This window comes from Letharia columbiana (assembly GCF_014066305.1).
Source record: "Letharia columbiana isolate WasteWater2 chromosome Unknown Sc0000092_s0, whole genome shotgun sequence".
In the NCBI taxonomy this organism is placed as follows: domain Eukaryota; kingdom Fungi; phylum Ascomycota; class Lecanoromycetes; order Lecanorales; family Parmeliaceae; genus Letharia; species Letharia columbiana.
In genome coordinates, this window is record NW_023501137.1 from 20,383 (window position 1) to 40,614 (window position 20,232).

At 52.0% G+C, this 20,232-nt stretch overlaps 9 protein-coding genes across 9 annotated transcripts; 4 read left to right on the forward strand and 5 right to left on the reverse strand.

Annotated features, from left to right (window-relative positions):
* Positions 1 to 573: 573 nt before the first annotated feature.
* HO173_012734 (uncharacterized protein) lies at positions 574 to 837 on the reverse strand (the record flags this gene model as incomplete). The annotated part of the gene is made up of 1 exon (XM_037314568.1): positions 574 to 837. The coding sequence occupies one exon, from the start codon at positions 835 to 837 to the stop codon at positions 574 to 576; it is 264 nt and encodes an 87-aa protein (XP_037158534.1).
* Positions 838 to 964: 127 nt separating this feature from the next.
* On the reverse strand, positions 965 to 1,909 carry HO173_012735 (uncharacterized protein; the record flags this gene model as incomplete). Its single annotated transcript, XM_037314569.1, has 2 exons — positions 965 to 1,398; positions 1,459 to 1,909. The coding sequence occupies 2 exons, from the start codon at positions 1,907 to 1,909 to the stop codon at positions 965 to 967; spliced, it is 885 nt and encodes a 294-aa protein (XP_037158535.1).
* A 278-nt stretch (positions 1,910 to 2,187) lies between these two features.
* On the forward strand, positions 2,188 to 5,739 carry HO173_012736 (uncharacterized protein; the record flags this gene model as incomplete). Its single annotated transcript, XM_037314570.1, has 5 exons — positions 2,188 to 2,233; positions 3,330 to 3,660; positions 3,715 to 3,835; positions 3,929 to 5,107; positions 5,419 to 5,739. The coding sequence occupies 5 exons, from the start codon at positions 2,188 to 2,190 to the stop codon at positions 5,737 to 5,739; spliced, it is 1,998 nt and encodes a 665-aa protein (XP_037158536.1).
* Positions 5,740 to 8,027: 2,288 nt separating this feature from the next.
* On the forward strand, positions 8,028 to 9,803 carry HO173_012737 (uncharacterized protein; the record flags this gene model as incomplete). Its single annotated transcript, XM_037314571.1, has 1 exon — positions 8,028 to 9,803. The coding sequence occupies one exon, from the start codon at positions 8,028 to 8,030 to the stop codon at positions 9,801 to 9,803; it is 1,776 nt and encodes a 591-aa protein (XP_037158537.1).
* Positions 9,804 to 10,342: 539 nt separating this feature from the next.
* On the reverse strand, positions 10,343 to 11,200 carry HO173_012738 (uncharacterized protein; the record flags this gene model as incomplete). Its single annotated transcript, XM_037314572.1, has 2 exons — positions 10,343 to 10,691; positions 10,974 to 11,200. 2 exons carry the CDS (start codon positions 11,198 to 11,200, stop codon positions 10,343 to 10,345), a joined length of 576 nt encoding a protein of 191 aa, XP_037158538.1.
* Positions 11,201 to 11,671: 471 nt separating this feature from the next.
* Positions 11,672 to 12,226, forward strand: HO173_012739 (uncharacterized protein; the record flags this gene model as incomplete). The annotated part of the gene is made up of 2 exons (XM_037314573.1): positions 11,672 to 11,923; positions 12,092 to 12,226. The coding sequence occupies 2 exons, from the start codon at positions 11,672 to 11,674 to the stop codon at positions 12,224 to 12,226; spliced, it is 387 nt and encodes a 128-aa protein (XP_037158539.1).
* Positions 12,227 to 12,895: 669 nt separating this feature from the next.
* On the reverse strand, positions 12,896 to 15,125 carry HO173_012740 (uncharacterized protein; the record flags this gene model as incomplete). The annotated part of the gene is made up of 3 exons (XM_037314574.1): positions 12,896 to 13,057; positions 13,110 to 14,586; positions 14,635 to 15,125. The coding sequence occupies 3 exons, from the start codon at positions 15,123 to 15,125 to the stop codon at positions 12,896 to 12,898; spliced, it is 2,130 nt and encodes a 709-aa protein (XP_037158540.1).
* Positions 15,126 to 16,677: 1,552 nt separating this feature from the next.
* HO173_012741 (uncharacterized protein) lies at positions 16,678 to 17,964 on the reverse strand (the record flags this gene model as incomplete). The annotated part of the gene is made up of 1 exon (XM_037314575.1): positions 16,678 to 17,964. One exon carries the CDS (start codon positions 17,962 to 17,964, stop codon positions 16,678 to 16,680), a length of 1,287 nt encoding a protein of 428 aa, XP_037158541.1.
* A 1,373-nt stretch (positions 17,965 to 19,337) lies between these two features.
* HO173_012742 (uncharacterized protein) lies at positions 19,338 to 20,194 on the forward strand (the record flags this gene model as incomplete). The annotated part of the gene is made up of 2 exons (XM_037314576.1): positions 19,338 to 19,766; positions 19,820 to 20,194. 2 exons carry the CDS (start codon positions 19,338 to 19,340, stop codon positions 20,192 to 20,194), a joined length of 804 nt encoding a protein of 267 aa, XP_037158542.1.
* Between the last annotated feature and the right edge of the window lie 38 nt (positions 20,195 to 20,232).

A 20,232-nucleotide genomic window follows, 5' to 3' on the forward strand; every position in this document is an offset into this window, starting at 1 on the left:
GAAAGAATTTTGGTTGTTAAAATCATCATGTCTGGAAGAAAGGTCTAAGGTATCTATCTACTCTATGTACTGCGATGGCTCCTGCCAACTAGGTACTTTACCCACGAGCATCCTCAGCTACTTTGCGATCCCAGATCGAGCGACGTACATTAGCGCCTTTAGCTACAGCAAGGTATTTGTAATTGCTTAAACAAAAGCCCCTCAAACACTAGCGGATCTGTGGTTTGAAGCTCTCCTTGCAGTATAAAGGCCCGTGAATGTTGGGGTGGATGCCACATTACTTTGTGCATAACTTCTAAATTACACTAATTGCTGCACTATGATGCAGTGGCTAGCATAATCTCAATGGTGGATTGGGTCTTGAATGGTTTCGCTTCCTAGAGCCAATCAACTTGCGAACAGTATCTTCTGCCACACAAATTTTGCCAATCATAGGCCCCTAGGTTCTACTCAAACCCTGGGCCTGGGTCCGGTTCGGTGGTCCCCAAGTATGCAGCCAGCCGAGGATAACCAGGTCCTGGTACAACTCAGATCAGACATCAGCGCTTCTGTACATCAACGAGGAAAGCTCGATCAGTGTACTTCAATGTTCAGATAAGAGGCCATATGTCGAGTGGCCTGAGCGTTCAAGAAGGTTTTGCGTTCTCGTCGTGGCGTAGAATCTGGAACAGCAGCCTTCTCCTGCCGGAGGCCGAGATGAACATTCTCGGCCATAGGGGCCACACCCACACAATTGCAACATCGGCTGAATACATAAGCGACGGGTCTCATGGCGTTGTCGAGTTTTGCGGGCATATTCGGCGGCATCTTAGATAATGCCGTCTGTCCCGATTGCATCTTGCGTATTATGTCCGCAAAAATGAGTCCCCACTTTCAACAATGGATGGAAGTGTGGATTCTAGCCAGTTTATGAAGCAGCTGCAGGCCAGAGACGCGAGTCCACCACCTCACATATGCTGAGTATTCATCTGAAGCTGGTCTTGATGACGTTCGAGGGATCGAATTCCCTTTTGAAGACCTCAAGATCAGTCAGGCCGCTTTTCGAAGTACCATTCGAGGCACTCTCCAAGACGAAAACTATGTTAGAGAAAGCTCCTTGGAATTCAGATTCGCAGAAGAGAAGTTCTCTCCACATGCTTGCTACCTGGACCGCTGGGTTGCGAAATCCAAAACCAACACCAAAAGACCCAATGCATAGATCCGGATGCTGCCGCAGGGCAGCAATCCTGAGTACTGTCCTCATTTTTTCTTTCATCAGCTCTCGTTCTTGGCTGAAGGAGTAATCTGCGCCAGACTCGTCAAGTTTGGGGCGCCGAATTGGTGCAACGGAAATGATGGGTAAGACCTTCCAATCCTTCCACATAGAGTAGTTTTTGTCAGCTCCAGAGCGAAAGACTACTGTACTCATATGTCAGCATAAAAGGTCAACGGGGCAACATGTACGGGAGAGCAGCGTACCGACATGAGGAGAATAAATCCCACCAGTTGTTCGAATTGGGTAGTGAGGGACCTGGGCAGATGTATGGCTAGGCGTTGTTAGAACCTTGGCGAGGTTCGAACGTCGGCAGAGGCATTCCTCTGGAGCTATGAGACCAGACTCCCAGTCACCTCCAGCCCGTTTCTCGTTGGCCATGCTGACCACGGGTATTGCTCCCAGCTGCTTGGAAGATCCGTTCGCTTTGAAGTTTGATTCGTCCCAGTCCAAGGCTGCATCAACCGGATCGCCAGTAATGACTGCTACACGAAGCTTGTGTCCATAGCCGGCTCGTGGGTTGAGATGAAACTTGGATGAGTCCGGATATGAAATGGACACAGGAGGAAATTGCGGCAACTGAGATTGAATGTAAGGAGTGTAAGTTTTCTTGGCCTCGGAAGCAATCTCCGAGGGTTTTGCTTTTGCCTGAGGCATGTTCCAGGAAGAAGAAACACAGCTGATATCGAGGGTGTGAATTGAGATGGCAATCCGCTAAAAGGGTAGGGGGAGCAAGAAATCGGCAAGAGGGGAACTGGTGTGCAAGCAATAGAGTTCAAACAGGACTGGAGTCAGGGCCAAGAGTGTATGTAGGATCGCAGTATAGACAACAAGAGATGAGATGAGATGAGATAGCACAAGTGGAAGTTGTAGCGGATAAAAGGAAAAGTAGCCATGGCCATTAATTTGCTTCTATGGCTGAGTGCCGTGTGAAGATGGTTTCGGCCGACGTGGAATGCCTGAACTACCATGGAAAGGGAGGTATGTGACCAATCGCAAGGATACGGCTGGATGCTTAGGATTAGATGTGAATCTGTCATGAGCAAATGAATTCAAGCCACGATACGCGAGAGCTCAGACGATTTCGATTCTTCCCAGTCGTGATGAGATCATAGCAGTGCGATCGTTCCATTGCCGCTGCCCAATAGCGGTGAGAGAATGGCGGATGGAGCGACTTAAGTGCAAGATGGATCTGGATAGATTCACGGGAGGGTGTCTTCCCCGTTCCACGATCCTGCGGTGTGTCATTTAGCCAGATGAAACCGACCAACAGCTTCCCTCGAGATCGGTGGGATCGACTTGCTTTCTTTGGAGCTCTCGGGGGGGGGGGCATGGGCGCTATCATTCCTACAGGTGCCACAGTTTCCTTCACGCTGCCTCTATTCGTCCAAGTTCCGAGGTTGGATGGAAAAAGGGGTTCAAAGCTTTCAAGGCTACAAGGCCTGGGCCCTTCCAGCGCTGGGAGGTACCGACAGCCGCTAAATAGACTTTTGTGTCATCTCTCCCCACAGGCGATGAGATGAAGTCCCAACTACTTTACTCGCCTGCTCACTGTCTAATGATCTACCACTCACGTCGGTAGATCTGAATACTCCAGGGCAAGGTCAGCAAGTAATTAGATAAATCAAAAGTTCCTGCGGTGAATATACATGTGCCGTCTAAAAATTAAAAAATGGAACGGCCTTGGTAGTTACCGAAAACTGTATGGAAAAGCCTTTCGGCAGTTGACGAAACAATAGCTGCCAACGGATGCTTGTCAGCTGTAGGATATCGAGCAGGCATATGATGAAATGCTTCTTGTGCACTTCCAAGATTATGAGAACAATGCCTCCAATATGTTGGAGTTTGCATATTTCACTCTTTCGAGCTTGACGTGTGACAGTTCGAGCGAGGTTCGTCAGCCGCCCGACCTTCCTTCATCCATATGCGCGTAAGGCTGCATGAAATATTGCATGAGATTTTTACTAGCTCCCTCGCCCTCCATTCCGACTCGTTCTCGATTCTCCAATCTCCAATCTCTTCCACCCCCTGCTTTACCAAGATTTGTCAACCGCTGAACTCCTACGACATCCTGCAGCATCCACCAAGAACGCGAACATCTCAATCTGGCTGATGCTCACGATATGGCGTTGCGTTCGCCTATCACCTCTGTTTTCAAGACCGACAATTACACTTCCTCCCACTCATGTGCGCATGCGGCGTCTGTCTGCTTTTCCCACGGCCAGTCCCAACGTAGCCACCATCCTGGCGACTCCACCACGACATGGCGGCCATCTAATCACGGTGGAAGGCTCAATCAGAACTATTCGAAACCAGAAACAACGCTCATTCGTTGAACTCGGCGATGGGTCTACGGCATATTCCTTACAAGCTGTGCTAGATCCTCAATTGGCTGAAGGGCACGTCCAGTGACTCTGTCCCCCTCCCTGCAGCACAAAACTAACGGTGCTCGGACTGTACAGCTTAGGCACGGGGACTTCAGTGGCCATCACGGGTACATGGCAGGCTGCTCCACCGCACAAGGAACAACCGTATGAATTGAAGGCGAAGGCGGTGAACATCATCGGTACAACGGATGCAGAGGTAGTCGACCCACCCTGAATTGATCTGCGGTACCTGCGTTGTGGCTTTTGCGTTCGTGTCAGGGTAGAGGCGCTGACAAATTCAATCACGCAGAAGTATCCCATCCAAAAGAAATACCATAGCGCCGAATACCTCCGAACGATTCCACATCTTAGGCTGCGGACTCCGGTGAATGCACTGCTCGCACGGTTGAGGTCTGAGTGTGACTACCACCTAGCTAGCTATTTTAGAGATCGGCATTTCGTTCGTGTGCAGCCACCCATCATAACTTCGTCCGACTGTGAGGGGGCCGGCGAGATCTTCACGGTATCTGCAAAGCCATCTAGTAGCCGAGGGGAAGATGAGATTGAGGCTGCAGCGAGGGCGAAGGATGAAATGTTCAAGGATCCAAAGTTCCTGACCGTTTCTTCTCAGCTACACTTGGAAGCTTTCATACACGAGCATCAGAAAGTCTGGACATTGTCTCCAACATTTCGGGCAGAAAAAAGCGACACTCCGCGACATGTGGCTGAGTTTTGGATGCTGGAAGCGGAAATACGGACCGAAAGCCTAAGAGATGTCATGAATCTGGTTGAAGACATGATCCGAGATCTAGTGGGCAAATTACAGGAAGCGGGCTTCATGGAAGAGATCTTATATGCCAATCGAGGAGCGAAGTCTGCTGACGCTGAAGGCACGCAATTCCCACAATTACTTCGCAAACGTTGGCAAGGGCTTATGCAATCACCCTGGCCTCGAATTACCTATGAAGACGCAATCAAGCGCCTTGAGGATGCGGTCGAGTCAGGGAAAGCAACGTTTGTGTACGAGCCATCCTGGATCACTGGCTTACAGCTGGAGCATGAGAAGTTCATTTCTACAACCTTCGGCCAAGGCAGCCCGGTGTTTGTGACTGACTATCCTCGGGAGACCAAGCCTTTCTACATGCTCCCGTCATCACTGGAGGATGGTGTTGAACCAACGCAAAACAAAACCGTCGCCTGTTTTGACCTCTTACTGCCTGAGCTATGTGAAGTAGTTGGAGGATCAATGCGTGAACATCGTCTACAACAACTCTTGAAGTCAATGCATAGCCATGGTCTGAACTTTTCAGCGGCAAGCGGGGTTGGTCAAACCATAATGAATTCTGATGTGTCGCCTTCCAGTGAGAAGGGCAATCTCGACTGGTATGCCGATCTCCGTCGATACGGTAGCGTTCCTCATGGCGGATTTGGACTCGGTTTCGATAGGCTATTGGCTTACCTTTCTGGAATCAGCAACATCAAAGATGTCGTCCCCTGGCCCCGCTACCATGGTCGTTGTGATTGCTGATCCTTTGCACATGGGTAGCTGTCTACTATCTACCCTTTCGACAACTTCACCTCCTTACCCAATACCGCAGTCCGAGAGTTCCAGTCTCCATTCCATCATTCCCCAATGGATCAATAATATTGCCATTGTCTCAAACTTCAGCGGCGCTGTGCTACTGCTCAGGAAAGGGGAAGGAGCTCGGTTGCGGAACCTTCCCGCATAGAGGAGTCACGACGGCTTCGCTCGGGATGCATGTCTAGACACTCGCAGCGCTGAGATCTCGATCTTCGTAGAGCCTCCAAGGCGCCAAATGTCAAGGCGGAATGGGCACAATGTTGGCGACAAATCCGCCTACGGAGGAGAAGCGCCTCCTGCTCCTCGGCATTTCTGACCAACACGAGGGGTGGCCCACTAGAGTATTAGGTACCGAAGACTCATGCAAGCCACCACTGAGCGGGAAAGTGGCAACGTTGCGCCAGTTCGTGTTGCAGAACTGGAAGCTTGGCAGTCATCGCGCAAGTGTTACTCTTCTTGTCTCGAAGATGGCAAAGTTGATGGAAAAGGTGTGGGTGCAGACCGTGCCGCGGCTTTGCATGGAGTGTGAGAAGGAGTGACAAGAAATAACGGTACGGAAGATATGCATATCGTGTGGTTGAGCGGCAGAAAAGCTTGGCGGTACTCTAAAAGTTACCTTCCATATTCCCGGGCGGCATATTATATGACTATTCTTATTATTAAATTGCTGCATTTGCACCATCGCCCTTGCCCTTGCGATTGCCAATTGCGAGACCGCGCAAGACTTGATGTCCGTGATGGGTTTGGCCCGATTCGTGGGTTCATTACTTTACATACGGGATTATGGTGATGTCGTATTCTCTGGGGGGGGGGGTCATCTAATCATTATTGGTAGTGAAAGTAAGGCCGGCTACAGCGTTGCGAATGAAGCTTACGTGGCTTGAAGAGAAAAGCCAAATCTCAGACGGAGCATGATTCCCGTATGGCTAGTACGAGGATTGTGTGAAACCCAGCTGTTACGCTGTCCGTCGCCGTTGAAACATGCATATTAATATACTTTGCTTTTTCCTGCATGCTTCTCGTATCTGATTGATGAACTTTGAAACCTTAAACCGCTCGGTCCATGAACATTGAGAAGCAAAAAGCCAAGGGGTTTGTTGGCCAAGATCTTGCTTCCCAAGTCGGCCGCATGCATGCATGGCACCCTTGGAGTTGGCAGGAAGAAAGTACTGGCGGAGAGGATATGCACTCGGCAGAAAGCAGCTCTTGACAGGGGGGTAGCGTCGGTAAAATATAAGGTTCCGTGGCGTGTCGATTAACCTTACTCCACAAGTTGACCAAAGGCCACGGAGCCTCGAGGCGGTCCAACGAACCAAAAAGAAAGACTTGCAGGGCTCACACATGGCGGACCATAACTTATCAGTCATACATTAATCAACATGTACTATCAGCGACTAAGTACCGTATACATATCCTATGTCTCGGATCTCGTCGCTGCCGCTGTTTGGCGATTGGCTTGAACAGAATCAGGAACAGCGTAGTCATAAGGGAGGCGGGGAGATTGAGAGAGAGAAATGGAATTGTAAAGGCGTGCATCAGAATTAAAAGGGGAATGAGACGTCATTTATGATGGATGTGTGTGGGTGATATGGGGTGGGTGTGTCGGTGTGTCGGTGTGTCGGTGTGGAGAGAGTGTGGAGGGTGTGAGTTGGTGAGTGTGTGACAAAGGGGCCAGATGTGTAGAATCGAAATGGGCAGCTGGATGCTCGGAGTTGATAGGTGTTTGATCAAGGTTGAAAAGGGGTTGGTGAGTGTTATTATTCCAGTAAAGGATCTCACTTAATCCTTGGCTTTTCTGTTTTAATAACACCCTCGCTTCTCGCATCTCGATCCTGCACTGCACTCATACCTTCTCATGAATGAGGGAAAGTATTGCGAGGTGCTTACCTTTAAATAAGTACATTTTTTCAATAATCATTACTCTACATGTTGCAAAGCCTCTCAATCACAATACTTTAGACTGTTTCACCATCTTCCTTCATTATATCTCCAACGTACGCAGAAACGGGTAGTCTCTGATTGGACTCGGTAGACTTGGTAGCAGCTGGGTAGAGTTTTTAAGCGGCATGCTCGGAAATGCTAAATCCTAACCTTCGTCACTAATTTACCTTACCACTACTACTAACTACTTACCTAACTTACTAACCAAAAAACTTACGCGCGGTACTCAAAAAAAAAGCTTCCATCATGCTATCAACCCATGCAAACTGAATCATCATCATCACCATCATCATCAACATCAGTAAAGGTACCAGTGCCAGTTGCACCAACAACAACATTTACACCACACTCACACATCATTCATCGGCGTCTCAGCTCCGATCCTTTTCCACAGTTCTCCGCGCCGCTCAGGCTTCCATCCTGCTCTGCACACCTCCTCCACGCCCCTCCGGAACATCACTCATACCATCCACACCGACCTGAACACAAATTTTCTCCTCAAGCCCATATCGCAAAGTGGAGTTTCGTCGAAGCTTATTCACCCAAGGCTCCCTTCTTCTTAATCATAATTCAACGGTCAGCCCGAGATATATTACTGTATGCCGAATGATCTTTAAGATTAATCTGACCTCCGTCCGTTGAAGGTAAGCTTTGCGACTGCCTCCCTGCGCCTTACATCCTACATCCTACACCCTCGCCCACTTCCAAATCTTCCGCCCTGTGTTACATCTCATGCACCGGATGCCCCCTTTCCACATATCTTACCCAACTGCACGCTGCGCAACCATATTCTCTTCCTACACATTGCTATTTCTCATGCGACGCAACCTTCTACTACCCTCATGTCCGCTGTATACACAACAAAGTCAACATAGAATCTCTACTGATGGACCCCGCCAGTTTTCACCGGCCACTTGCTTACCTCGATGCAAAACCGCACCTCGCAGCCTCGCGAACAAGTCCCAATTTAGGGGAGATACCCCTAAAGCGAAAGCGCTCCTGGGAGGACCCACCCAAGCCAAGGCTGGCAGCCCCATCGATACCCACCATTTCTACCTTCTTAGATATGGAAACATACAACGGGCACGTGCGGACCCCCGCAGATGCGATAATACTATTTGAGGCCTGTCGCCTGGGCCTTTTACCTAGAGTCCAGCGAAGATTGTCTGAAAAAGAGCGCCAATCCATCAAGTCTGGCTCCGTCTTCGTCTGGGATGAACGTGAAGCCGGTATGCGAAGATGGACCGACGGGAAATCTTGGAGTGCCAGTAGGGTGTCTGGAAGCTTTCTTACATACCGGGAAATGGAGGGCAAACGTGGTGGCAACAGCTTTGGACCGCCTTTGGCTGCCGTCTCAAGAGCTGGAAAGACTCCTGATAGCACTCGCGGTAGTGACTCCGATCTGGATATGGGTGGAGATGATGGACCGGATGGGTATCGATACAAGCCAGACGGCTTGATGAAGCAGTCCTTCAGCATAACGACTTCCTCGGGCAATCACCTCCATCTCATCAGCTACTACTCGCGCTCCCATCCATCTGCTTCAGGCCTCACAAGTCCTACAAGCGATCCGGCATTGCGGCATATTCGTCCACAAAAGGGAATGTACCCCGAATCGACCGTTCATGAGCATCAAAATATCCCCGCCGTGACTCGGTCGCCGATGGTCAGCGCACCATACTCAACTGTCCCTCAGATGGCAGGATATGCTCGACAAGGACCTCCTCAATGGCCCCCACACTACAATGGTTACAATTGGACGCCTCCGCCTCCGGTGCAACAGGCGGGCCCACATTATGGCTACCAGCAGTATAATGGAGGTGGTGCCGTATACGCACCCCCACCGCCGATCAACGGTCATTCACCTCTTCAGAACTCTCAATCGGCTCAACAACCTCCACCCACAACGCAGTCATACGACCCTCATTACCAAGCGTACGACCAAAGAAGATACCCTTCGATGCCATCTTCTGTGCATCCTGATATGTCTGGCTACGACCAACGGCAAGGTCCCCCTACAACACCACAACAGCGACCCATGGACAAGTATGCGCCGCCTCAAGATATCTACAACGGCTATGATCCAAGGTACCCTCCAAATCAAAATCGCAATCCTCCCACGCCCTCAGACAGCAACCTTGCGCCTCCGCAACAAATTCACAGCCGCAATGGGACCTCCGCGAATGGGATGCAGCAGTCACAGTCACAATATCGTCATCCTTCCCCACACATGTCGCAACCTCCGCCAAACGGTCAACAGCAGCAGGCTCAGCAGCTTATCTCGTCGTCCACTCCTATCGACCCGCGGTTGATGGGTTCTTCGCCGATGATACAGCAACAGTCACAACCAAACCTTCATTCCCGGACGTCAACTCCTGGAGCTCATGCACAGCTCCAGGAAGCTGCCGAGGCCGTCCAAACCCACGCCAACGGCACGAATGGCGCAAGCACGATCCCAAGTATTGGCGCCATCATGAACGGCACTTCTGCCGAGAGCCACAACAGCCCAAACGCAGATGCGAAGAGCGACAGATCCGGTGATAAAACCCCCGGTGGATCCGTGAAGAAGGAAGGTGGACCGCAGGACATTCCCAGTGACAAATTGGGTTTTGGTGAAGATATGAGGGCGTTGAAGGTTCTGGATCGGGCATTCAAGACATAATGAGGCATCGCAGATCATCACAAAGGAGGCAAATACATTGTGATGGTCAACGGGATTGCATTGAGAAGTTTGAATTCATGAGGCACGTGCCAGCCGATTCTATCGAAGCGCACTATCGAACTGTTACAATCTGTATTATTCAAGAGGCGGTGTTATTTGAAATGGGGCTTGCATGCATTGCAGAAGATATCACGGTTTGAGGATGGACAACGGAAAAAGGGAAAAGGGAACGGGAGAAAGTATCCTACGAAGGGTTTGCGGGGATGCATTACCTCTGCTACCATGCTATTTGCTCCTTTTTCAACAACAACATGATGAGACGGGCTCCTACGATAGAACGTTCGGCTCCTGCTCACGCATGCATCAAGAATGTAATTTTCATACCTATGATACCTCTCGACGTTGATCTGATTCATCCGCGTCTGGATAGTCAAACATGTATACTCTATACGTTTTGCCCAAAATCAACTAAAGGGATGGGTATCTCAACACGAATCCTCTTTTTTTCCCCAAGCCCGATCGATACCCTTTCCTCTCCCTCACGCCCTCCCCTCCCCCACCCCCCCACCCCCCTCCTCCACCGTAGCAAGCATCTCATACTCCCCTCCCCCCCCGGGTCCCCCCCCCACCTTCCCTCCAGCACCGGCACCAGCACCAGCACCAGCACCACCACCGAACGAAATCGGCCTCAGCTCCCGCCACCGACAGCCCCAGACCCCGCCCGCGACCATGAGGCCGGCGCTCGCGGCCTGCAGGGCCCACCAGAGCCCGTGGGCCGGCACGGACCGCGAGTAGAGCGACGTGGCGAGCAGGTGCACGGCGTGCAGCGTGAGGGCGAAGTCGGGGACGAGCTTGGAGCGCGCGACGACGAGGGCGAGGAGGATGACGCTGCGGGGGGGGGGATGGGTTAGCGGGGGTGGTATGGTGAGTGAGGGAGGGAGGGGGAGGGGGGGGAGGGGGGAGGGAGGGGGGGGGAGGGAGGGAGGGGAGGGAGGGGGGGAGGGGGATGAGGGAAGATGATTCCGTTCGGGGAACAACGCTCTCGACGCTTGCTTGGACGGAACGAACCCCGCCCAGGATTTCTCCGTGGAAAGGTTGGGAGTATCTCTCCACGTGAAAGAAAGAAAAACGAAACAACAGAAAACAAACACCACCCCAACGCCGACTCACCCGCACAGACTGCCCCCGAGCCAACACACGCCCAGCGTCCAGCCGCCCGCCGTGTCCCCCCGCAGGCCGCGCCAGCCGAGCACCAGGTCCGGCGAGAAGGGCCGGCCGGCCGTCAGGGCCGCGAAGAGCAGCAGGCCCGTCACGCAGAGGTAGTAGAGCAGCTGCAGCGTCACAATCTGCGTGAGGATGCGCAGCGGCGAGTGGGCGGGGCGGGGCCGGCGCGGCATTTTTTGTGTTTGTGTGTGTGTTGTTTGGTTGGGAGGTGATGGGTTGGATGGGATGGGATGGATGGGTGGGTGGGAGAGGTGGGTGTGGCTGGTTATCGTGGTCGCATTGTTTGTTTGTTGTTTGTTGTTGTTGTTGTCGGTGGTGGTGTGGGCTTTCGGATTGACTGGAAGAGGTTGATTCGGATGGGGGAAAAGGGGCGGAGGAGAAGAATTCGTGAGGCTGTGTTCTCGAAAAAACTCTGCAATACGATTCGTCTCCAAAATGAGAAGGATGAGTATTGAAGCCTGACCTCTCTCTCTCTCTCTCACTCTCTCCCCTAGCGGCGGCGGAGAAACAACCCAAAAAAATTCCGCACGCTAGCGCCAGCCCTCCAAAAGCTCCCAATTTTCCCAAATCCACAACAACCACCACACCTTCATCCTCGCACTCCACCACCCTCTCCACCCCACCCTTCCCACCGCACCCACCAAATGGGCCTCTTCACCACCTCGACGACCCCCGCCCCGCCCCCGCCCTCCCACGCCTCCCCCACCCCGTCCCCGGACGGCGCGTTCGAAGCCCCGGACCGGCAATCGCGCGCGCACTGCTGGCGGGCCCGGGACGACTTCTTCGCCTGCCTGGAACGCAACGGCATCATCGACGGCATACGGGAGAAAGATCGGGCGGAGGGCGCGTGTGGGAGTGAGGGGAAGGGGTTGGACAGGGAGTGCGCCGCGAGTTGGGTATGTATGTTGACTGGTGATGCTGGTTTGGAGGGAGGCATATTGGGGGGGGGAAAGGGACTGGAAAAGAGGAGGGATGGGGGGGGGACGGAAGGGAATAAATGGACATGGAAGAGCTAAGCTGTCTTGGATTGAGATGGGTGGCTGACCGGTTGTCGGGATTTACAGGTCACGTATTTCAAGCAGAGACGAGTGATGGAGCACAATAAGAAGCAAACGCTGGAAAAGCTGGCGAAGGAAGGGGCGAGACCGATGCCCGAGGGGATGGCGCTGCCTGGAGACCAGAGGAAACCGACTTCGTGAATGACGAGGCACTTGACAGCAAGGGCGAAAGCGCATTGTTACAGGACGGGTTCTCGATCGCGAAGTCGAACCTATGGCTATGGTAGCATGGCATGCTTGGTCGGTCAATGCATTGCAGCGGAGTTATTCTGGGTCACTCTCTACGATAGCGTCGAGAAAATCTTCAAGTACTACCACGTTACAGATGTATGATAGGCAGGCCACAGTCGGTGCCGAATATTCCTGGTCTTGCAAGTTGGGTTCGTAAAAGGGAGTAGATATTATTGCGAGTAGAGGACGTAGCTATCTGAAGCCAGGAGGGGGGGGAGCTCAGCGATTCATAATATCAAGCGCCCAAAATCGTATGTCGCTGCGATCCAGCGTTGGTATCCGCAGTAATGAAGCGCGTGCCTAAATTTGTGACAGAAATGCCAGAAAACGACAGTAAATGGTAAAAAAATCCACGCCGCTCATGCCTCCTAAATGGTATTCAAAAAGAAACTCAGACGCTCAAATGACGATAAACTCCATGCATATTCGCTCTTCTCTGACGGGTATCTCATATGCTTCCATGACAGAAACGTTGTAACATAGAAAGCGTCAAAGTCGTGTACTTCATAAAGCCGACAGAATCGGCTAAAGAACATAATAATTCAGACCTTCGAAGAGAAGTCATAATTCGCGATAAGATCAGGAACGAGGAGTAGCAGTAGCATTTTCCTCGCTGGTGGCAACAGCCACAAGGACTTCAAGCCCACTCATCTGGGTGTCCTTTGGCCCGTTGTGGTGAGAACTGTCCGCACCGGTCGGTAGCGGCCAGGTCGGAGGTCGTGTGTTTCCGGCATTGTAAGCCTTCGTAAATGGTTCAGCAATTTCTTTACGACAACTGAGCGTCAGAACTTACGTGGTGAGGCGCTGGCATGGCAGCGCCAGGGTGAGCAGACTCAATGTAACCGTTGCTGTGGACAATCGAAGGATGATGTTCGGCAGTTGTGAACGAGGGCGTGGTCGGGACTCCTTCGCTACTGCTGGAATCTCCAGGTGAAGCTCGCTGCTGACTTCCTCCTACATGGCCGATATACCAGCCTTGACGTTTCGCTCTAACAGGGGTAGGATTGGGGTAGTGTGGAGTCTCAGAAGCGCGCTTTTGGGATTCTTGATGTAGAACAGGGGCTGCCTGGGAGTGCTGTTCCGTCTGTGAGCCGACTGAGACTTGTTCATTAGCAGCCTGCTGGGACCATGCACCAGAATCGTTAGGTGGGGTCCCACTCGCTATGTCAAGTTTAGTAAGATTCTGATGGAGAGACATGTCCCATGATGCGTGGCCCCTCCTGTCGTTTGGTCCAGAGTTGGGCTGCACTGATGGACCTGGATAGATTGGCGGTCTGATAGCAGGGTCGATCTGCATAGGACTTGAAGCGCTGGCATGGGGCGTTGCAGGCCGACGAGGCATCTGATCAAACGTTTCAATACCGGGTAGTCGATGTGGCTGACTTGCAGCCGCAGCAGCTTGTGGAGCAAAAGCAGGCCGAGGAGCATCCGGGGTCTGGTAGTAGCTCAATCCACTCGTAGCTGGACGAGAGTAATTCGTATAAGTATAGGTGCTAGGATGCCATGTCCGTCTTCTCCATTCGGCTTCGGCAGCTGATACAGCTTCGCGGCGTGACGGGTTGTAATTCGCATTGGTCGGACTCCCCGAACTACTGCCAATATTTGGAAAGGTAGAAGCACTGGAGGAAACCAGAGGACTGAGGAAAGGCGAAGAATAGGCATTACTCTGAGGAGACTGGAATTGGACCGGTCCAGATGGTACGGATAGTCTTCGAGTGTGAGACCTGCCGTCCCAAAAATTACCACTTCGAGATACAGTGGACACGGGTGACCCCAAGGATGAGCCATAGCCCGGGCTATTCTGTCCATTGGAATAAGTGGTCGAAGTTGGGGTGCTAGCACCTTCAGATGGTTCCACTAAGAATGAATACTGGCCAGGCGGCGTTGAAGCTTGACTTCGTAGCGTATCCAAGCTCAGCCTGTTCCGCGCAGATGAATCACCCGCCATCATCAAAGGAGGTGGCCTTCGTCGACTGTCCTCTCTGACCATCGTAGATGCATTGGATCCAATACTAGAGGTTGACAGATTCCGGCCGTGACCTCGACCGTGGCTTCCTTGGCTACTCGCAGTGCCAGCGCGAGGCCGCCCACTCGGCGGTCGCACACGATCAGTTCGAATCTGGCGTTGAAAGCGAGTACCAGTAGCAGCCAGAGAGTCGCCAGGAATCTCTTCGTTGACATGTACCGTTTGGGCATGCTGCCGCAGGTTGTCGAGACGAGAGAATCTGCGCGAACAGTGACATTGGAAAGGTCGTTCCCCGGTATGTTTCCTGCCACTTTCAGTCAAACTTAAGGTACCTGATCGAACGAACACATACCTGATGTGCCGTGCGAGATGTTCACTCCGTGTGAAACTCAACTTGCAAGGTGGAAACTCGGTGCAGAAAAACCTCTGACCCTTCTTCTTTTTGGATGGCCTGCCCGTCTCCAAGTCTATACTGTCGGCGTCCGACCCTCCATCGCCCTCGTCTGATTCATCCATGTCTATGTCCTGGGATTCCGTTGATTGAATCGAGCGACTCGAATCGCCGCGACTGGCAATCCCAGGTCTTGTCGTGCCTAGAGGCTGATGTTGTACTGGAAAAGAATTGCTAAAGGGCGAACTGGGTAATGGCCGTTGCCCGTTTACTCCACCAAAGTTCAGTGTTGTAGGCGTATTTGGCGCGGACCGCGTCGAGTCCTCGGAAGATGGGAGAGGTGTGGGTCGAGTAGGGTTTGGTATAGGGGCTCGAGGAGTCGTCGGTGTAGTCGCTTCGGTGGAGTAGTCCGAAAGGCCGAGGCCAACGTTGACCGGCTCAAAGGTGGTCATTGTGGTAACACTCCGACTTCGCCTGAGCGTAGAACGAGAAAGGCCTTTCTGAGTCTAAAGAGAGGTGCAGTGTGTTTTGTAGAAGGCGACTAGAAGTCGATGAGCGCTTGCGTCATTTCATGGAGACGCCGGCCTGACAGGGTTGGAAATACGGAAAAGAGACGGAAACTCAAGCGCAGCCTCGAGGTTGGTATGCTGCCGACCTGCGCACGCTGACGCTGCAGTACCTGTCGCAGTTGTGTAGCAAACACCCCGAATTCGATATGTATTATTGCAGTATAAAGATCGCCTTCTTTGCCTCGTACATTGAGATTGTGGCGGGGAGGATGCAGTGGTACGCAGCGATAAGAGTAGCAGGAGAGGAGCGGAGAGGCTGTTTCAGAACGGAGTGTGGGATCGAACGCTAAAACATGCAGACTGTACGGGCATCAAGGCCTACTTCCAAGAATGACAGAGATGGAGATTCAGATTGGCCAGATGGTTTTATTGGTGAAGTGAAGTGGTAACTTGTAAGAAGGGTCAGGAGAGGTTCGTCGCGGGGTCCTAGTCGCCATCGAGGCTGCAGGAAGACCGACCTAGAGGGAACTTGTGGGCTAGGCGGTGGCAGGGGAACTCTAGGGAGAATCTAGGGGAACTCTAACCCTGGCTCTGTGCAAGAAAGGTCTACGGTACCTAATAAAACATAGGGTGCTTACGGTTCCCTTGTTCACTGGGAAAGGCATCAAGCATCAGATACCAAAAAGGGCAGGCAGAACAAGATGACGGATGCTCAGCTCAATGAGGCAGCGACAGCAAGAGGGGAAAAGAAGATTCCGTCCGTGGGATTACCGAAAGTTCAAACTCTACATGTTGCTCATGTGCTTGCATACATTCTTCATGTATGATGCATGCTCTGCTCTGCAAAAGTGGGATCCGCGGGATGGCCACATCAAACAGTGGGAGAGGGGCAGTCTTATGCACAAGATCCGGAGCAATTTTCGGCGGCAATAGGGCAATGCATTGCGGCGGTGTGCAAAAGGAAACGCAGGAAGAATAGAGGGTAGCGAGTGGTACGCATGCAACCAGGCTGAACCAGGCTTCATTTGCTGACAGCCAGCCCATGTAGGCTAGACCATATAGTCAAAGTCAACTTGCTCTTGCATTCTGCAAGGGCTTCAGGTACATCCAAGCAATGTATCGCAGCGCCTCTTGTTCGCTGGCAGACCTCTCTCTGTTCGCGCTCATGCTCGTATAAGTGGACATCTTGACCCCGCCATTCGCTATCGATAAAGCCCCTTCATCCCACTTGCCTAGTCGTTTGTGCTTTCAAGAGGCTTGATTCCGCTTGGCTTCAAGGATGATGCGCTTTCAACGGCAGCCAATCTCGGAGATCTTCAGCGCCTTGTTCCATAGATCTGTTGATGATCGACAGCGCCATGGACGTTAGGTCCTAAATCCATTTATAGACCTGGTTAGTGGTGAGCAATGATGTTGGTACTTGTCCAAGATGTACATGATAAGACGACTGAGCAAACAGCTCACTGGGGGAAGACATTAAATCGAAGTTCATCCGTCATCTCCCCAAAGCCCCAATTACGCTTCCCACCATCACCGCAGCTTCTCTTTCCCATGCCCCTGCTCTTCCTCGTGCGCCGCCAGGTCCTTGACTTCCTTTAAATACGCAGTCTCTGATACTTTCTCTGACCCTATCCCTCTGAGTCCTCAAGCTTCTTGCATTCACGCCTCCTCTGGCTACCAGGTCAGACACCCTCCCAGCAAGTCCTTCGGCCAAACTTCGCCAGAAGTACGATGGCAATGACGAAGTGTCCAATGCTGCAAGTAGAGGCCGCAGGAAATTTGATCGCTCCTCTCCACCGTTTTTAGTCTCCTTCGTTGGATGAGAAGGAGCTTTGACAGTCTCAAGCAAAGCCTCGAGGGCAACGATGTTTTGACAACGAGCAGAGACTTCGAGTAAGGTCCGGTCCAGATTTGGGAGATTAGCCAGAGCCCTGGCAATGGAGGCGAGAGAAGATGTTAGAGATGTGCGGAGGTATGACTGGAGGGCTGACAGAAGAAGCTGCGGGGAGAGGAGGTGGAGAGTCAGGAGGGCGGAAATTGTTCGGGCCTTCGTCTCTTCGGATTGGGCATAAGTTGCAGGTCCGCTCGGCGACGGAGCGAGCGAAGACATGGAGAACTCGCGGATGACCTGCTGCCCCCGATTCTGCAAAATGCTGTCAGAAGAAGCGAGGAGGCCACTTTGGAGACTCGAAATGAGATTGATGCGTAGCAAATGCTCGCCTTCTTCATCAGGTCCAGAAGCGGCGAGCAGTTGGCGACTAGTAAGCAGCGTATTCGCTGCCCGTATCATGGCCCTGTGGTCTTCCTTCTTCGCTGCACTCCCAGTGCCAACTTCACCCATCTGAGCCTCAAGCTGTCGCCCGAGCAGTAGACATCTTCCCACCCCACGGCCAATCTTCACGGTCTGCCATAGCCTTTCTACGGCAACGCGGACCTCATCTGCAGCTTCGTACCGCTGTATGACTTCTCTTTCTAGCCGTTGATAGCCATCTGTGAGGTTTGCTACCTGAGCTTCGACCTCGCTGACAATTCGCTGGCCAGCATCGTCCTGGTCTTTTGTGTAATTAAGTAATGGTAGTGCGGATTTCGTTGTCAAAGTGTGGATATGTGTATCAACTTCTTGCACATCGAACAACACTCTTGAAAGCGGTGTAGAGAGGTCTAAGGGCGTGTCTGATGGGTTGTTCGTGGCTAGGACTAGCGAATTGGCGAAAGACGTAGGTGAGAAGTTTGGGTCCAAGAAGGTCTCATAATCGATATACGACGGCTCAGAGTCCGTCATACTTCACTAAATCCCCTCGACGGCAGTACTAAATCCCATAAATTCGGTTGCCGGGTTTATTGTTGCGAGTGTAACATGGTTCGTTGGAGATTTGAAACATTCTTGGCGAGCCGGCAGAAGCGCCTTACAAGCCTGCATGGCAAAGAACCTCGACTTATCGTTGGGTTGGGTTCTGAATTCCCCCAAACCGTCCAGGCATGAACCTCGGGTTACATCTTCAAACATTACTACGACTGGTTTTCTGCTGCCGTCCCGATGACTCGACTGGAGTGTTTGAGGCCTGCCTCATATTTCTCCATGCAACGCATGAACAGAATGCTTTCTATTTATGACCCATGTATGTCTGTCTTTCCTAGTATCTGCTTTGACCTGGTCTTTGAGCTTCTTCTCATACCATGCACCTCTCCATTGTCCTCACGTTGCTGCAGTTTTTTATTGCAATAGCTCACATCAATGCGCAACCGTTGAAACACTTGTCATCTTCCCAATCGCACCAGCAACACGTGCGTCTGCATCACCATCGCAAAGACCCTGAAAGGTATTTGCCGATATCCAACGCGCAACACATCTTGGGAGTCAAACTTCGAGAACATCGTCGAAACTCGGGTTGAGATCGTTATATCACCAAATAAGCCACCAAGCTCCGAAAACCTCGAAACTTAAATGACTTTCAAATACAAAAGCTATCGTCGATTGGTAACGAAAGACGACGGGATGGTTCGGCAGAAGCGCCTAGACCAGCCATCCTCGTATTCGACGCGTGCATTTCCTCTTTTGTTTTGTCTCAGAAGGATTCGAAACATCCGCGCACCCTCAACTACACCACACCATGGTGAAATATTCTCCAGCTAGAATACCATGTGTCCAGGAGGAAGCACGGCGCTACGTTGGAGGCTGAGAGGAGACCAACGTTCTGACCTCGGTCCTCACCTCGGTCCTAATGGAAAGTCTTCGGATTTTGCAAGGCGGTGCTGATCCTCAGGGTCGATGGCCAGAAGAACGATTCGAATGACTCGATGTTCTCAGACGTCTACAGTATGGAGATAGATCATCATTAAGACCGTTTCCTCGCGCTGGTTCCGACCTAGCGTTGTCGCGCGTCGGGAAGACTGAAGAAATTGACCGTAGTAGTGCCGTTTTCCGGGGTTAAATTGACGGCGTTACTGGAGCTGAAGCTCCCATACCATGTGGCTCGCTCTTACCGTGAATACGAGTCGCTACCCTTTCTTAACACCGACAGGCAACGGGACAGGCCAGTGTATATATAAAGAAGATCAGTATACCTCGTTTTTCAATCACTCGTTTCTTTAATCCTCACTCCTACTTCTCAATCAACAACACTTCAAGCCTCAGCTCCATTTGAAGTCATCTGTATGTTACAGAAGCTTCAGAACCTTTCCCTCCTATCCAAAAACTGCCATCCAGCCGAAAAGATGTCTGGACCACTCGCTGGTAAGACCGCTCTCATTACTGGCGGCAGCAAGGGCATTGGAGCCGCTACCTCTCTGCTCCTCGCCAAGTCTGGTGCCAATGTCGCCATCAACTACTCTTCAGACTCCAGCGCAGCCGAGGATATTGCCAAGCAAATTGGCCATGAGCAATCCCTACTCATTCAAGGTGATGCCGGCAGCATCCCGGACATTGAGCGTATGGTTTCCGAGACTGTGAACAAATTCGGCAAAATCGACATTGTGATTCCGTGTGCTGGTATCATGCTCTTGAAGAACCTCGAGGCCACGACGGAGGCAGACTTTGACAAGAGCTACCACCTCAATGTCAAGGGTCCTTACTTCCTCTGCCAGGTCAGCCGCCCTAATTCCCCCTTCCACGGCTGTGAAAGCTAACGCCCCGGAAGAAAGCGGCACCCCACATGCCTGAGGGTTCTCACATCGTACTCATCTCCACCACTCAATGCACCGCCACCACAGTTCAAGCGCCATACCTCCTCTACAACTCCACCAAAGGTGCCATCGAGCAGATGACCCGCGTCATGTGCAAGGATCTTGCGCCCAAGGGCATCTCGGTCAATGCCGTGTCCCCTGGCCCCACCGGCACGGAGCTCTTCTACAAGGGCAAGACGGAGCAGATGTTGAAGATGATCGCGGGATTCAGTCCTATGGGTCGCATTGGGAAGCCGGAGGAAATCGCGGAGGCGATTGTCTGGTTGAGCAGTGGCTCGAGTTCATGGATCAGCGGTCAGATTCTCCGGGCCAACGGAGGCATGGCTTAGGGACATGGAGGTCCAGACGTCGGAGAGACGTTGGCAGC